The following is an 18,872-nucleotide window of genomic DNA, read 5'->3' as shown; positions in this document are numbered from 1 at the left end:
AAGATCCAAGAATTCCTTAAGTTTATACCTCAGGCTGATCTTTGCATAGATTCATGAGAACAATAAAAAGAATAGGAAGACCCACAAAAGCAGCATTGTAAGTGCTCTTAAGGCAGGATTCGGATTTGAGCAGAAAAAAGAAAGATATCAGTAACTTTGATGATAGGATAATGGAAATTATAGAATCTGAGAAACAGGAGGGAAAAAAAGATTGAAAAAAAGTGAAACAAACTTAAAGGACCATCAACTGGATTGACATAGGCATGTAGGGTGATCCAGAAAGAAGATAAAAAGAAGGCAAAGACAGTATATGAATATATAATGTTTGAAAACTTCCCAAATTTGATAAAAGACATATATGAAAAGCCAAGGAGCTCAATTAACTACAAATGCAATTAACTCAGAGACCAACCTTAAAATTTTAAGATCAATCTTTTGAAGCCATAGAGAAAAAGAAAATCTTAAAAGCTCTTAGAAGTGACTGATCACATACAAGTGATCACACACAAGTGATTGTCAATATGATTTATCGGCAGATTTTTCATCAGAAATTTTGAAAGCCAGAAGTCAGGGCATTGATAAATTCAAACTGCGACTTAATTAATTAGTTAATTAATTATCTTTAAAAGCTGTTAAACAAGCACTCTGTATTAGCCAACTGATAGTGAAAAAGATATTAACACTCCCATCTAAACAAAAGCTAGAAGATTTGTTAGCACTTGCCCTGTGGAACTTGTTTAAGGGAGTCCAAGTGGGTGAAAAGACAAGACAGTGGGTGATAACTCATAGCCTATATGAAGAAATAAAGTTCTTTGGGGAGCCTGGGTTGCTCAGTGGGTTAAAGCCTCTGCCTTCAACTCAGATCATAATCCCAGGATCCTGGGATGGAGCCCTGCATTGGCCTCTCTGCTCAGCAAGGAGCCTGCTTCCTCCTCTCTCTCTCTGCCTGCTTCTTGGCCTACTTATGACCTCTGCCTGTCAAATAAATAAATAAAATCTTTTAAAAAAGAAAGAAAGGAAAGAAAGAAAGGAAGGAAAGAAGGAAGGAAGGAAGGAAGGAAGGAAGGAAGGAAGGAAGGAAGGAAGAAAAAGTTTTTTGAAAGACTTTATTTTATTTATTTATTTATTTTAATTGGGGCACTGAAGAAATTATATGCACTCTACCCTATGCATATTGGTAGGATCAGGATAAAAGGTCACAAAGATAACTGATGCTTGAAGATCCCAGAGAAAATTGACAATGGGAAACTTCACAATAGGATGGATCAGGCTAGGGTCCTCCTCTGTATAAAGTTATGGCCCTTGTATTGGGTTCAGGATTGTTAGCTCTTTTGTTTGTTTGAGTAGCTAAAGTATTATTACTTGCAAGGCCCCTGTTTGACCCTTATTGCAATTGATGATGAATAATAGAGCATAGGAGCTCCCTTTCTGGTTTCCCCAAATCCATATTACTGGGGTTTCTCTTTATTTTCACAGTGGAGAAGATAATCTGGGTTGGGATAAGATTTTTGTTTTGAATTGATATTTCACAACACTAGATTGAAAGAAAAAAAAGAGAGAGGACTATAATCGGCAACAAAAGCTGGGGTATTACTATGGCCTTTCATAAATTAAGTAGAATTATTTTACTTCTATTATAAAATAAAAGGATTGTGAAAGAATACATATTTGTACACCCACAAATTACAAGTCATAGATAAAATAAGTGAATTTTTGAAAATACAAACTACCAAAAATGTGTCAAAAAGAAATAGAAAATGTGACATGGTTACATTTTGAATGTAAAATATTCAAATGTAAAACTGTAATCAGTAAAGAAAAACGTCCATAAAATTGATGAATCTAGCTTTGCCAGATTTGTGAATTCTACCAGTCACTAAATAAAATAACTTATAAAAAGTGGAAGAGGATGGGAGCCTGGGTGGCTCAGTGGGTTAAAGCCTCGGTCTTCAGCTTGCATCATGATCCCAGTGTCCTGGGATCAGCCCCACGTCCCAGTCTCTGCTCGCCAGGGAGCCTGCTTCTCTCTCTGTCCCTGCCTGCCTCTCCAACTACTTGTGATCTCTGCCTGTCAAATAAATATATATATTTTTTTAAAAAGTGGAAGAGGAAATATGACATTATTCAATGATTAATGTGTCAGCATTTTCTTGATTTCAATGCCAGATAAAAACATTACAAAAAAGTATATGGTAATGTCTACTGTTAACACAGATGCAGATACTCTCAACAAAATAGTAGCCACCTATTAAATGATTATGTATCATAATCAAGCGGAATTTCTCCTAGGATAATTTGTGGCATAGACATCTTAGGCATTTCTTCAAACCTGTATTTATTGTAAAGTTTAGAGGCTGAGTTTAAGTTTTCCTCTATTTAATCTCCGTTCCTTCTTTCATATTTTATCTAGGATTAGTACCTCTTAGATATTCTGCTGAGTGTTGGTAAAGATGAGGAAGGCTAAAGTGTCTGTCCTAATAAGGTTTACCACGAGGCAAGGAAGACGAAGTTTGAAAAGGTTCTTTAATGCATAGCATAGTACTTATGTCAACAGTACTCTAAGTTCAAGTTACTAAGGGTCTAGATGTTAAGAGAGTCAGCTGATAACTATGTCTTTTGAAGAATTTTTAACTAGGACCCATAGTTCGGCGTGCTCTATCCTTCATTGCGCTTCTTTTCAGCTCACAGACTCTGCCTTCGCAGGATTTTTATTCTTGTTTTGAAGTCTTTCAGTGTGCTTCTCTCTTACTCGGAGAACCACACGTCCCTATCCTACGCAGGCGCAGAAGCAATAGGGCGAGGACGCAGATCTAGTCTGGTATTAGGAGGCAAGGAAAAGTGACGTAAGCGGCCATAACGCAGTTTCCTTTTCCCGCTGCCGTACTTCCGGGGCGACTTTGTGGAGCTTGGTCCAAATTACTGTATGTCACGGGCTGCGATTATTTCGTCTTTTACAATCTTGGGAGGAGTAGCTGCTGTGCCACCTAAAACAAAGAAATTGAAAGCACCGGGAAGTAGCAGTCACCGCCATGCCAAAGAATAAAGGTAATATGCGGCTAGCCAAACCACCTTTCTCCCCGGCCCGCTGCCCTAGACGCAGATCCGAAACCAGGCCCCATGACCGTTTTTCCTCCCCGAGGAGACCTTGCTTAGCAGAGGAACTGGGACGTTACTCCCGTCTTTCAGTTAGGTCACACTGGGGTGGAGCGGACGCCATTATTGTAGGGCCTAATGCGGGAGAATGTGGATTTTTGCTCTGCATTCTCGCCACACTGGCCGGGGCGCATTATGAATCTGTCGGGGAGACATGCCCGGGACAGCCTGGGTTTCCTAAGTAGCATTTCTGTCCATCGCGACACTGTTCTTGAGTGGTTCTTAAGTTTAAAGGGTGTTTCCTGCTTTTATAACTACCAGATGTACTGTTTCCCTAAAGACACTTTATTATTGTTGAAGATAAAATCTCTTCTTTGTAAACAGTAGATGACACCCTGATAGCTATATGGTTTCGTGTGTGGTGCTTCACTTTCGTCCAGCCCTTCACAGTTTAACACTTTTCCAGAAGACATTTTACATATTTTTCAATTTCTCAGGAGTCCTTTCCTATAACATAGACTGGAAGTAAAGGTTTTTATCTATTCTATTCTGAGACAAACAGTTAAATTATTAGATTTAGTAAGTGTACTTTCAACTGCCAAGTGGGAAAACTAACCTAAATAATACAACATTTGAAGTATACAACATCTTTCATAGGAAATTATTCTTCATGCCGTATAAGAATGCATAATATAGTAAAGCCAGATGGATAAGAAATTGTTCAGGTGTACCTACCTTTTACTATAACAGAATAATGGCAGATTGAAGATCATATTTGCACAGTAGTAAGGTAGACATTTTTAAATTCTATTTGGAGAGGAAATTTTTGTTTCACACTATTCCCATGGGTCCATTATCACTGCTACTTACAGTCTTTCTCCAACTTACTGGAAATGACTCTTTTTGTGGTTTAGGTTATGGAATGGGAATAAAACGCTATGACGAAAAATAAATAAATATTTTTTAAAAGTAAAACTAAAATAAAATCACATGGCATGTGGACTTATAAAAAATTTTTAAAAATAAAACGTTATGATGCACATCTTTATTACGTAATAGAAAGCCTGAATGAAAGAAAGTTAATACTATATTCAAATACATTTCACATTAGTTAAAGCAAAAATTGAAAGATATAAATTAATTGTGCTTTTAAATTTTTAACATGGTATGGTTGTGGCAAGGCACTATAGAATCCTGTTTTGTTAATGCAAAATAGATTGGTATAGTTCATATGGAGTCTAAGGAAATACATATATGTTGTAGCATTTGTAGAATAATCTTCAATTTAACATAATAATTTAAACAAGTTGTCAAAATAAAAAATTAACTGTATGTTAAAATGTTCTCTAGGTCTGTGATTATTGATATGAAAGGGATACTTTATTGACTATAATTAAAATAGGTTATAGAAGAGAATGTTTCCAATCCTATTTTTATTTGGAAAAGAAAGACAATAAAATACTAATAGTCATCTCTAGTAATGAAATTTTTTTTATGTATTTTTATGTCAGAAAAATCCAAAAACAAATGTCAAATAAGTGTATGGTTTTATTATATGTTAATCTAGTAAACCACCAGAAAGAAACCACTGAAAAATTTTAAGTGTAATCAATTAAATAACCAAGTTATATAAATTTTTAAATCTTTTAGAATTCCGTTAGTGTTGTAGTGCTATTTAAATAATATTTTTCCCTAAGTGATTTTATATATAAGCCTTATCTCACCTTGTTTGATAACTTACTGTATGGAATCTAGACTATTACACTTAATTTCTTTTTTACTTTTAAATCAACTAGGTAAAGGAGGTAAAAACAGACGTAGGGGCAAGAATGAAAATGAATCTGAAAAAAGAGAATTGGTGTTTAAAGAGGATGGACAAGGTAAAAATTTTTAACTTACTAACATCTTTTTTTAATTAGTCTGAATTTCAGTGTTTCACCCGAAAAAGGATCTCAGTCATAATCCTGAGCATTTTGCCACCTCATTTATAGTGCCCTACCCCACCTCTCCAAAATTTGTCTATTCAATAACCAATTGTATACTAGCTTTGGCATTTTTGTAAATATAGTTTTAATTCTTTTGTGAAAAAGAGCTAGCTACAACTAAGAGAATTTTATGGTTTAGAACAAATTAAGAATAGCATCATTTAAAAATATCATACTTTATTCTTAACTATGGATATTTTTGAGGAATATATTCAACTTTTGGGCCCTTCATTCTCTAGTGATGCTAATACATAATCATAAAATGTAATAAAAATAAATTATTGATTAACCCTGTTGGATTAAGGAAGGCCAAAGTTACAGAAAATGAGTTTTAAAAAAAGACTGGAAGTTATTTTTTTCTCCACTAAAAAAAAAATTTAAACTCTTCAGAAAAATTGGATATGGGTATAACAGACATTCTCTAGGTAAACTTTTTTACAGACATCTAATTCTGTAATAAGAGATTTTATCCCTTAATACGTCAACATTATTTCCTAAGAATAAGGGTTTTTTTTCTTTCATAATTACAGAATTATTACAAGAAATTTAACTTCAGCATTTATGCTATTATAATTATAAAACAAAATTTCCACTTATAAGTCATAAAGATAAAAAGTACAACGGGTTATAATCAATAGAAATAAGACAAGAAAAATTATGTGTTACTTTTTACTGTGTAGTGCTCTCCATTGTATTAGCCCCCGACTGTATGTTGCTATTTAAATTAAGTGAAATTCAAATTTTGAGTTACCATATTATTCAGTTCATATGTATGCTACCATCAACAGAAAAGCTCTATTGAATGGCTCTGATTTACTGTTGTAATATATATTCACATTTCTTTACTTGTCTGTAATTTCTGGCACCTTATAGCAATACCTTATAGTCATGATATACATGCAAGCCACTAGTAAGTGAGCATTTTTATTGTGTATATAAAACATGTTTTCTATCTAAAGGCAGTTACTAGGCACCTGGGTGGCTCAGGGTTAAGCCCCTGCCTTCGGCTTAGGTCATGATCTCAGGGTCATGGGATCCGGCTCTCTGCTCAGCAGGGAGCCTCCTTCTCCCTCCCTCTCTGCTTGCCTCTCTGCCTACTTGTGATCTCTCTCTTTCTCTGTCAAACAAAATAAATAAAATTTTTTTTAAGATTTTTTTACATTTTTATTTATTTGTCATAGAGAGAGAAGCGAGAGCAATAAATAAAATATTTTTTTAAAATAAATAAATAAAGACAGTTACTTAACCTTTGTCTTGGTTTCAGGCCTGTTTCCTAAATTTTTTTTTTTCTTTGCTATCTTATTTTTCTCATCTTAAAGAAGTGGAAGCTTAATGTGTAATTTCAACCATGTATTCAAATTTATCTGTCAACCTAATTATAAATTATAATTAGGGTTAGTTCTTAGTATAAACTTTAGTAGTGTGAAGATTTTGTAGTAATTATTTCCTTCTTGTCACTCTCACTTCTGCTGTTTTTGTTTAAGTCTAGAAGAGACTGCTCCATGTTACTAATGCTCTTATCTTACCAATATTTTCTGGTGGCAGTAGAATAAGGTGGCTTCCTGAAGAAGCTTGCTTTTGGAAATACTTTAAACATTTGGCATTTTATCTTGGAACATTATTCTTGTTATAGATCTTTGGAAGAATCACCAAGTTATTCTAAAGTAACTAACTTACTGATTTTTTACTCCTAAAGTTTCTGAAGGAAAGAAGAGCCAAGATTGGGCTTCTAGCCAAATGTGAAAATTGATAAACCAGGATTACACTTTACATTCTAGAGTGAGCCATTTTGATGTCTAAAAATAGAGCAGTCATAAAGATAAAACAGAACTGATTTCTCATAATTAAATAAAATTTTATATTAATGGAGATAGCATGTCATAGAAATGGCATTTGTGACCTTAGACACATCATCTGTAGGCTTTTGATGACTCTAAACAAAATCTAATTAAAAGTCTAATTAAAAATAAGGTAATAAAGTCTGCAGGTGTAGCTGGAAGAGGTTGTAGAAATTGTTTGTCAAATGAGTTCTCTGATTTGCTGGAGTATAGTTACAATATATCAGATATTTTAGAGTTACATGTTAGATATATTAGAATATCACCTTCAAAGAACCCTTTCTTGATAAAATATTTAAGCTTTTTTGTTGATGAAGCTTTATCCCTTTTTTAAAAAAATTAGTTTAATCTAAATTGAGCAGTAAAAGAGGCTATTAAATGTATGCTAATTTCAGTTATTATCTTTTAACAAATACTGAACAGTATTTCATATTCTTCCTCCTCAACCCCTCAGAGTATGCTCAGGTAATTAAAATGTTGGGAAATGGAAGATTAGAAGCTATGTGTTTTGATGGTGTAAAGAGATTATGTCATATCAGGGGGAAATTGAGAAAAAAGGTGAGTATGGAGATTTATTTCACTTTCATCCAAAATTTGCTTTTTTAAAAAAATAACTCTACTTTAGCTATGTAAGGGCAAAGCAACTTACTTCGGTATTTTCCTTAAGATTTCAAATAATTGTTTTTAGACTTTGTAATTAAAAAAATACAATCTTTAGTGATAATTTATATAATAGAAGATTATATGTACAAGAATTGTTTCATTAATATTGTATTTCTGCCACAAATGTTTACTCTGATTATAATTTTGAGGAAACAGACAAATCTAGTCTACAAAATAAATGGCCTGTACTTTTAAAAAATATGTTATGTCAGGAAAGAGAAAAAAGCTAAAGAATTAAAAGAAGACTAACAAGACTGCCTATTATGGTACATGTTCTTTGGCTGGATTTTGGTTTGGGAAAGTGTATTAGGGAAATTTGAAATTAGATTATGTTAAGTAATAGTATTTCATTCCTTATCACCGTAGTTCAGACTTATTACTCATGTTGGTTAAAAGTTCCTTCATCTCCGATTTTATAATTAAAATTTTTTTTTCTTCTGTTAATATGTCATTTTCCAAATAAATGCTGGGTTTAGAGCCTGTATTTTTGTAGAATGGTAACAGAGTGGCTATTAATGTAGGTGGTGGCTGATTTTTGTATATTTTGAGTAACTGAATATTACTTGAGTGGATTGTGATTAAAAACCTCTAATGTCCTTGGCACAAGTGATCCTTCTGTGATTTTTAAACTACTTAAAATTATTAATGTTTTAACATCGTAAATTAGAAAATTTGAAACTAACTCAACTGTATAGTATAGGTTTTTTCTTAGTACAGTAAAACTACATATAACTAGACTAATTTTGCTTCTGTATATATGTTTATGAATATGTGCACACGTGAAGTATAGTATATATGTTGTTATTTTTCACTGTCTTAGAAACTTTCATTCCACGCAGGATGAATATTTATGTGGGAAGAATGGTTTAACATTCTTTTTATAATTGTTTTTGATTAAATATAATATGCAATAAATTTTCTTTTATAGGTTTGGATAAATACCTCAGACATTATATTGGTTGGTCTTCGAGACTATCAGGTAACAAATACACTTAAAGTTATATTGTATTCTTTTATTTAATAAGTTATTAATGCTTAGAAGATACAAAATAGACAATTGATTAGTTCTAGGCATTTATGCCTTCTTACAATTCTATTTTCAAAATAAATTAAGGACCATTTGTGTTCATGATTATAGTATTTTCCTAATTCAGAATAATTCCCACAGAGATTAATGATGCATGTATGTTATGAGAAGACCTCCTCATTCAATATTGTCCTTTATGTATAATTTTTCTTTAAAATATAATATGCATACATAATCTCTTATAAATTTGGATAAATACCGGAGATTAGTCTGTTCTCATTCTTTTTAACACCGTTACATTCTAGGCATTACGCTACTCCAGGGATTATGGTTCCCAAATGCCAGTCTGCCTGAAATATTTTTTTTTTAAGATTTTGCTTTTTAATTTGAGAGAGAGAGAGCAAGGGACAGCATAATTAGGGAGAGGAGAAGCAGCCTCCTCACTGAGCAGGGAGACCAATTTAGGGTTTAGTTCCAGGACCTTAAAATCATGATCTGAGGGGCACCTGGGTGGCTCAGTGGGTTAAAGCCTCTGCCTTCAGCTCAGGTCATGATCCTAGGGTCCTGGGATCGAGCCCCGCATAGGGCTCTCTGCTCAGCAGGGAGCCTGCTTCCTCCTCTCTCTCTCTGCCTGCCTCTCTGCCTACTTGTGATCTCTATCTGTCAAATTAAATAAATAAAATCTTTAGAAAAAAAATCATGATCTGAGCCAAATGCAGATGCTTAACTGACAGCCATGCAGGTGCCCCTTGGTCTGTGAAATACTTATGTGGAGTGACCTCTTCACTTTGGTGTGATGAAATGAGAAGATATACAGGTGTTGAATGGTTTGTCTCATGAAGCTAAATTCTTAGTTTCCTTTTTTAAAAATATTTTTAAATTTTTCTGAAATGAAAATGATAGTCTGTATCATGGTGATTTTTATTACAGTTTTGTCAAAACAAAAATTTAATAATGTTATGTTGGGGTCTCAGCAGTTAATTGTTTTTTACTTTTAAACTTAAAGATCTTGAAGTCCATGTCTGAGAAATACTGCTGAATAAGTTAAACCTTTATTCTCCAAAAGTTTTACAGGACAATTATAGAAAGATTAGGCATGAACTCACAGTTATACTACAAACTTATATATATAAGGTATAAATTTGATATGAGCACTTAGGAATGAACATAATTACCCTCTATAATGTCATCCTTCAGATTATACACAGCCTGACTCTAATCCATGAACTTTCAACATATTGGAACTCAAAACTATATATTTAATCAAACTGTGAGCAAAAGTATTGCTGTTTTTATACTGTTATTTTGTAGAGTTTTCTTTAAATAATCTTTCAGATCCAATTGTTTGAGTCTTGTATTTCCTTGTTACTCTTTTATATAATTCTCTTTATTATGGTAAGAGGCATATGGGTGAAATCATATGGAATTTCTCTTTGACAGACTTATTTCACTTAGCATAATACCCTCTAGTTCCATCTACATTGTTGCAAATGGCAAGGTTTCATCCTTTTGTTGGTTGAGTAATATTGAGTAATATTCCATTGTGTGTGTGTCTGTGTGTATACAGACACACACACACACCACATCTTCTTTATCCATTCATCTCTTGATAGATCCTTAGGCTTTTTCCATAGTTTAGCTCTTACAGATAATTCTGTAAACATTAGGGTACATGTAGCCTTTTAAATTCATATTTTTGGGTAAAATACTAGTACTGCAATTGCTGGGTGATAGGTGGTTCTGTTTTTCATTTTAAGGAACCTCCATACTATTTTCCAGAGTGGCTGCACAGTTTGCATTCCCACCAGCAGTATAAAAGGGTTTCCCTTTGTCCACATGCTAACCAACATCTATTGTTTCCTGTGTTGTTAAACTAGACATTCTGACAGGTGGAGTTGGTATCTTATGGTTTTGATTTGTATTGCTCTGATAATGAGTGATGTGGAGCATCTTTTCGTGTGTGTTAGTCATCTGGATGTCTTCTGTGGAGAAATATCTGTTTGTGTCTTGTGCCCATTTTTTAAAAAAATTTATGTATTTATTTGACAGAGAGCACAAGCAGGGGGAGTGGGTAAGGATGAAACAGACTTCCTGATGAGGTGGAAACCCCACGCCAGGCTCAGTCCCACAACCCTGAGAACATGACCTGAACTGAAGTCAAACACTTAATCAGCTGAGGCACCAGAGCACCCCATCTTCAACCCATTTTTTAAATAGATTATTTTTTGTCTGTTTTCTAATTTAAAAGTTTTTTATACATTTTGGATACTAACCCTTTATCAAAAATGTCCTTTATAGGTATTTTCCCCCATTACAGAGGTCACCTTTTAGTTTTGTTGGTTGTTTTCCTTTGCTGTGCAGAAGGTTTTTTTATTTTCATGTAGTCTTGGTACTTTATTTTTGCTTTTTGTTCCCTTGAATCAAGAGATGTAGCTAGTAAGAAGTTACTATAACTGATGTTGAAGAAGTTACTGCCTTTGCTTTTTTTCTAGGATTTTTATGGCTTCAGATCTCATATTTATGTCTTAATCCATTTTGAATGTATTTTTATGTGTGGTGTAAGAAAGTGGTTCCGTTTCATTCTTCTGCCTGTGGCTGTCCAATTTTCTCAACACCATTTGTTGAAGAGACTTCCTTTCTCTGTTGGACATTCTTTCCTGCTTTGTTGAAGATTAGTTGACCATAAAGTTGAAGGTCCATTCTGGGCTCTGTATTCTGTTCCACTGATCTATGTGTCTATTTTTGTGCCAGTACCATAGTGTCTTGATGATCACAGCTTTGTAGTGTAGCTTAAAGTCCAGCTCTACTCAAAATGCCTCCAGTGTTAGTTTTGTTCTTCTGTTTCAAGTTTGCTTTTTCTGTTTGGAGTCTTTTGTTGCTCCACACAAATTTTAGGATCATTTGTTCTAGGTCAGTAAAAAATGCTGTTGGTATTTTGATATGGATTGCATTATACATGTAGATGCCTTATGGTAGGATAAACATTTGACCAATATTTGTCCTTGCAATCCATGAGCATGGAATGTCTTTTCATATCTTTGTGTGCTCTTCACTTTTTTTGATCAGTGTTTTATTATAGTTTCTAGAGTACAGATCTTTTACCTCTTTGGTTAGGTTTATTCCTAGGTATTTTGGGTTTTGCTGCGGTAGTAAATGGAATCCGTTTCTTGATCTCTGTTCCTTTGACTTATTATTGTTATACAGAAATGAGACAGAATTTTCTCTGTTGATTTTGTATTCTCTAACTTCACTTAAATTATGTCTCAGTTTTAGCAGGTTTTTGGTAGAGGCTTTGCATTTTGTACATAGAGCACCATGTCATCTGCAAATAGTGAAAGTTTGAGTTCTTCCTTGATGTTTTGGATGCCTTTTATTTCTTTTTGTTGTCTGTTATTGCTGAGGCTGGGACTTCCAGTATTGTGTTAAATAGAAATGGTGAGAGTGGACATCCTTGTTTTTGTTCCTGACCATAGAGTAAAAGCTCTCAGTTTATTCCCCATTGAGAAAGGTATTGGCTGTGCGTCTTTCATAGGTGGCTTTTGTGATATTGATAGGTGTTTTCCAGATCTATTTTGTTGAGGGTTTTTATCAAGAATTGATTTTATACTTTGCCACATGCTTTTTCTGCATCTATTGAAATGATCATACGGATCATACGGCTCTTATCCTTTCTTTTACTAATGTGGTGCATCACATTGATTAATTTGCAAATACATTGGCTAATGTATTCTTAGGGGTCACGTGGCTGGCTCAGTTGGTAGAGCATGTGACTCTTGATCTCAGCATTGTAAGCTCAAGCCCCATGTTGGGTGTTGAGATTACTTACAAATAAAATCTTAAAAAAAATTATTCTTGAGTCCTTTTTTTTTTTTTAATTTTTTATAAACATATACGGTATTTTTATCCCCAGGCTACAGGTCTGTGAATTGCCAGGTTTACACACTTCACAGCACTCACCATAGTGCATACCCTCCCCAATGTCCATTACCCCAACCCCCTCTCCGTAACCACTTGAGTCCTTTCTGATGCTATTGTAAATGAGATTGTTTTCATGTAAACTTTTTCAGATAGTTTACTGCTAATTTGTAGAGACACTGACTTTTGTGTTTTGATTTTGTATTCTGATACATACTGAATTCATTTTTTGTATCAACTTTTATAGACTGAATCTGATCATACATTGATTTTTTTAATATTCTTTAATAAAAACTTGTGATCACTTTTTAAACATGTATCATTTTTACGCTCATTATCTTATTTTAACTTTATAGAAACCTCAAAAGTGGTAAAAGAATAGTTACTAAATTTCTTTTATGGACAATGAAACCAGAATTCTTAAAAGATTAATATTCTAAAGAGAAGGTAGTAGCCAAGGTCTTGGGTGACTAGATGTTCTGATCTTAATCTTTTGTGAATAATTTTGTGTTGTCACTAGCAGAATCATTCATATATTATAACAACATCACCATTTGCAGACATGTTAGAAATGGAGAATATTAGCCCAGTCTCATATCTGCTGACTCCAAATTGGAATTTTAACAAAATCCCAACGTGTTTTCTTTATCCTTTGAAGTTTGTGAAGTGGTGGTTTATAGCACACAGCAATTCCAGCACTGTGATCATTTCAGTTGACTTTCTTAGGGTCTTTTTTAGGTCCATTGTAAGCCTTCAAACTCTAAATGAATCAGATTCTTTAAAATGGTGAAATATGAACATTTAAAAAATGCACTACAGTTATCGGGGATATTTGCATTGGAAAACAATCAAAAGAGCTTTTTTAAATACAGGATTTTGGATATCATCTCGGGTCTGTCAATCGTTAGGAGTCATAAATATCTTTTTAAAGCTCTCTAAGTGATTTCAGTAGGCTAACTATCCTAAGAACCACTGAATATAGAAAGGTATGTTAATTTTCTTGGGTCATCATACCATTGTTGGCTTTGAGTTGCAGTGTTTAACCTAAAAGGGATCCCATTACACCTTTCTTTTTCTTTTTTGTTTTGTTTTTTTACTTCTTTCTTAGCATTTTTATTTCTCTTATTAAGTGAATAGTGTAAGTAATTTTTCTAGGCTAAATCATTATTTGGTAATGCATGTAAACTTCCTACTTGTTTAAGCCCAAGAATTTTTTTCTTTAAGAAAGTAGAGAGTAGGTGAAGAAAAACAGGACAATTTGTGAGTCTTTTTCTTAATATGTTAATTCGAAAGTAATTTGTGGGACATTTTGGGCTATTGGTTTGAAAATTATTTGTTTATCTCTAAGGATAACAAAGCTGATGTAATTTTAAAGTACAATGCTGATGAAGCTAGAAGTCTGAAGGCATATGGCGAGCTTCCAGAACATGGTAATATCAAAGTTACTGTATTTTTTGGTGCTAAGATATTATTTGTTGGTGTTTAGATGAAGCCATTTTGATAGAATTTTATCTTGTTTATGTATTGTTTGTGTATGGACTTAACAAAATTAGTTTTTAGTGTGCTTGTCATATAAATCATTTTTGATACCTTACAGTTTAATACTTTAATAATAAATAGAAATCAGTTTCTTAAAATTATTCTTTTGGTGGTAGTATCTATTAAAGAATACATTATTACAGTGTTTTCAATGATTTTCAAGAAATTATTAGTTTTCAGCTAAGAAAGGAAAACAGTTATGATACTGGTGTTGATTTATATAGGAAAAATATGCTCACTTTCTCTTAGCATAGTAGTCTCCTATAGAGTTATTTATATTTTAATAGTCATTTCTTTCTAATGGCAACAGTATTGCATTTTGATTGTAGTAATCATGAATATATTAAAATAAGCCCTTCGTAACATCAAAGAGGTATTGCACTACTACCTAAGCTCATACTTTTCACTTAGCAGCTACTTTATTTTACATTTTATTATGAAAACACAAGATTTTTACATAAGTGTGAGATTTCTGATGAAATTATTGACATTTAAAGAAATGTTAAAATATATGAGTCAGTACTTCATATTTCACTTTTACTGGGTGAGGATAAACATGATTTGGCCTGCTTCATGTACACTACCTTCATTAACAAAATACACTGCCTTTTTTTTTTTTTAATACACTGCCTTTTTAAACAAAATCTTCATTGTAATGACTTAACACTTGTTATTTCATTGTGAATTCACTTTGTGAGGTACGTTTTTCTGCAGTAGTAACATTTTTCTTGTAATGAAACATTGGTTAAATTGAAATATCTCTTCTAAGAATGTTTTGGGTAGTTTAATATTTTATACCAGACATGTTTATTTTTGTAGTCAAATTACATAATAATATCTTGAATATATAGAAGTGTATTTATTATGTCTTTAGCTAAAATCAATGATACAGATACATTTGGTCCTGGAGATGATGATGAAATCCAGTTTGATGATATTGGAGATGATGATGAAGACATTGATGATGTAAGTAATAGACAAAACCTTGTATTTTTTTGTTTGCTTTGTTTGTGAATTATCTACAGAGAAACAAGGTCTTTCCTCAGCTTTCTTTAATGTAGGAGTGTTGAACACTTTAAGCATATATTAAGACCACTGCATGAATTTGAATTTTCATTAATATTCAGAAACCAGGTAGTCAGATGTCTTATACTTTTAAAAATCTTATAATCCTTTGAAACATTTCTTTCTAAAAGAGCATTATTAGCTCTAACAGTGGACAATCCATAGTGAAAACTTGCTTAAGTGAGAATGTCTGTAGAGACAGCTATTAAGAAATGCAGCAGTTTGAGAATGTGCCTTCTCCTCAATGAAATATTAGTAGGTTAACAGAAGAGTCTTATTTGAACCAGCTTGCTCAAGGATTGAAATTGCAACATACTCTAAAATGGAGGTCTGTTGTCAAGTTATATGTGGGGATTACATTATTTTATCAGATATCACTGTTTCGTGGAAAATGATTGCTTTCTTACTAATAAAGCTTAAGTGTAACAAAAATAATAAATGTCTCACTGTTCTGGTTTTATTTTATTTAAATAAAATTCATTTTGATTTTCTTAGAATGTGTATATGAAGTAATTAGGATAAGTTGAGCACCACAAGCGATACTGGTGCTCATGCCACATTGGTAGTCACTGATCTAGGAGCAGGGATCTCCAGATCTTTCAATCACTAACAGACACCTTTATTAAGAGCATTTTCAGACATTCACAGAAGTTGAGAGTTTCTAATGTCAAGTGGACACTGTATGTACCAAGATTAGACAATTTACATTTTCTACACTTGATCTATCACATCAGTCCTTTTATTCATTTATAGATCCATATTTTTAATTGATCCATATTATTTTTAATATATTTTCAAATCATTCAGATTACTCCATGAGTTAAAGAAATATTGAGTACATACCTCCAATGTAAATTTTTACCAGATTTTTTTTACCATGCATTTATATGCTTTTTTAAACATGAAATAATATATAAAAGTTGTGTACATTTTAAAGCATACCCTAGAAGTAGGAAATGAACAAGGATGAGAAATATTGTTCTGCTATATTTTTCATGTACTTCCTTTGGGGGGCCTGAGCCAGAGGATTCTTACGACTAAATTAATTTTTTGACAGTAGAGTGATTATTTTCTGTGCCAAAACTTAACATACAGTTGTGTTGTGTATTAAGTACATTTGAACATTGTGACACCTATGGTGGAATTGAAGGCTGGGTGGGAGCTGAACAGTAGTGTGTATGTAAATATGAAGAGGAGATTTTGGTTTAGTTCCACAGTTTTCCATTTTTAAGATTGCCACATGTCCATTCCTACTTGCAAAATATAAGATCTATAGTCTCTAGCTTGAGAAGAAAGAAGGTGATTCTAAACTATATAAGAACAATGGTATAATCTACAACATTCTCAAAGAGTTCATACTTACTGGCAGCAGACAGGAATTGAGAAAAATTCTGTATGTACTTGAATTTTTCATTCTATCTTCCATAGAGTATAAGGGTCCTTAATATGTAGTAGATGTAATAGATGTATTATTGTATTGTAAGAATTAATTTTTTCCATTAATTTCATGTTCTTTTCACTTACAGATCTGAATTGAACTCAGAGTTTGTGAAGATTATTCTACAGTTTTGATTTTGGCCCACACCTGTTAAGAAGACTAAAACTTTATTTAGTATGAATTTAGTTTGTTAAGACATACTGATTTATTTTCATTGTTTTAAAGTATTATATTTCTCTAAAAACTGATGAAACTGAATTACTTCAAGTGAAAATTTAACACTTTATTCATTCATTGTAATTGAATTTAGGAATAAAAGACTACAATTATAACTCACTGCTGTCAAACAACAGAAACAAGTTATTCCCACGACTACTTTATTCTAGTTAATAGGTGTTTTGAATAAATTGCCTTATCATTTTTGATAAAGCCTTGTTCCAGCTAGTCTGTTTACAGTCTTCTCTATATTCTAGTTATCTAGATGTTTTCTAAGATTTTTGACATTATTTAAGAAAGGTAGAAGTCAAGAAATGGAGCTATATTTGTATTTATGTACCCATATGTATTTTTATACTAAGCTTGATAAAAACATTCTTCTCATTTTATGTTGCCATCATCATTTAAAAAAAAAAAAAAAAGTTTTTCCAAAATGCAGTTTTTAGAACATGGGCTTGAAAAACAGTTTTCAATTTGTTAGATTATTAGTTGCAAAAATTCAGTGTTAGGTGACCTAATTATTTTTACATTGGAGGTATTGACATTTAGTTGATAGTATTTTTTTACCTAATGTGTATAGAAAATTTCTCAAGAAAAACTTTTGATGTTAAAATAAGTACAGTATTTTTTTTATTTTACAGAATAGGTTGTGTTAAATGTGTCACTTATTGTCAAAAGTCATATGCATTGTGACCATATTTTTGGGCTTTCTGAACAATTAAATTACAATATATAAACGAAAAACTAATTTTACAGTAAGTTCTGTTAAACTAAGCCCTTCTTAAAGCCTTATCTGGGTTTTACCAAAGGGAAAGAAAGGAACCACTACTAAAAAATACAATAAAATGTGTTGTTGAGTACACTTTGTCCTTACTTTGTGTTATTGATGTATTTTATTGTATGTACCAACTTTCATATATATTTTACTAGGAATTTAGATTATAACCTTACTGTTTGACATTTTTATTTCAAAATTATCAATTCATAAGGTAAAATTAAGGATGAGGCTAAACACTACCTACAGTTAAACTTTAACACAACTTCAGTGGAAAAGATTCAAGTAGTTTGTAAAGAATAGCTCTTAGTTTTTCAGCAGTGAGACTTAATGTTAAAAATAAAAAATACACTTTCACCTGGTTACAAAATGATAAATATAAGAAATATAAAGGAGGTTTCACATGGTTTCATCTCTCTTTACCATAATTTTACTTCCTAAGTGTGACATCCTGAGCCAATTCCAATGCCAGAATACACACATAATTAAATCTAAAAATAAGAAATGAAAATGCATAAATGTAGTTCATGGTTTTTAATCTTTGAAGTTCCTGAACATTTATGTAGGAGAAATGTATCTGAGACTGAGGACTAATTTAGAATACTTCTAAGAAACTAGCCCTGAAGAAATTATATAGGGATTGTCCTCAAGGGTGATCAAAACTTGCCAAAACATGTAACTTTTTGTAAATAAAGGTATATTGAATTTACATATCCTCCAACATTTTGCCAAGGATGTCAGAACCTCTCTATATGACACAGTTCATGTTAGGTAGAGAACCACTCAAAACATCTTTTTTCCTACATACTTCCTCTACCAAATAAAGTTTATCTAAAGAATTTCTTTAAGTTCAATTGCCCTGCCAATTTGTGTTTGCTAATTGTTAATGGTCCAATTGTGCCCTCCCAAAAAATTCCCTAACCTCTAATAATGATATTCGTATTAGAGGAGTGGCCTTTAGGAAGTTTTAGGGTCAGTGCTAAAAAAAAAAAGACTTAGGGGGTAACTTCCAACAGAATCCAAACCATCTGGCATGCTTATCATGGGCTTCCAGTTTACAGCTGTGAGAAATTTCTGTTGTTTATAAGCCCTCAGTCCATAGTATTTTCTTACATAGCCTGAAAGGATCAAGATTCTGATACATATTTTTTCCTTCCTTGTCAGGAACACCCCAGCATAGTGTTTCATCGTGGAAATTACAAAATCAGAATTACTAGTTGGATTAAAGTTGTAGCTCAGGTATAGCATTGCATGGAAGTTATTTCAATAAATTTCATGTAGGAATTTTCTAGGTATATAATTATATTTCAATTAAGGA

The 18,872-nt window shown here is 32.6% G+C and overlaps 1 protein-coding gene across 1 annotated transcript; it reads left to right on the top strand.

Annotated features, from left to right (window-relative positions):
- The first annotated feature begins 2,868 nt into the window (after positions 1–2,868).
- On the top strand, positions 2,869–17,641 carry LOC132008038 (eukaryotic translation initiation factor 1A, X-chromosomal). The gene is made up of 7 exons (XM_059386441.1): positions 2,869–3,045; positions 4,890–4,973; positions 7,371–7,474; positions 8,508–8,558; positions 13,870–13,951; positions 14,935–15,026; positions 16,652–17,641. Exons 1-7 carry the CDS (start codon positions 3,030–3,032, stop codon positions 16,655–16,657), a joined length of 435 nt encoding a protein of 144 aa, XP_059242424.1. The 5' UTR covers positions 2,869–3,029; the 3' UTR covers positions 16,658–17,641.
- The last annotated feature ends 1,231 nt before the right edge of the window (positions 17,642–18,872 follow it).

This window comes from Mustela nigripes, unplaced genomic scaffold, assembly GCF_022355385.1.
Source record: "Mustela nigripes isolate SB6536 unplaced genomic scaffold, MUSNIG.SB6536 HiC_scaffold_20, whole genome shotgun sequence".
Classification (NCBI taxonomy): domain Eukaryota; kingdom Metazoa; phylum Chordata; class Mammalia; order Carnivora; family Mustelidae; genus Mustela; species Mustela nigripes.
Note: the sequence above shows the minus strand (reverse complement) of the source record. Positions and strands in the feature narration are given on the sequence as shown.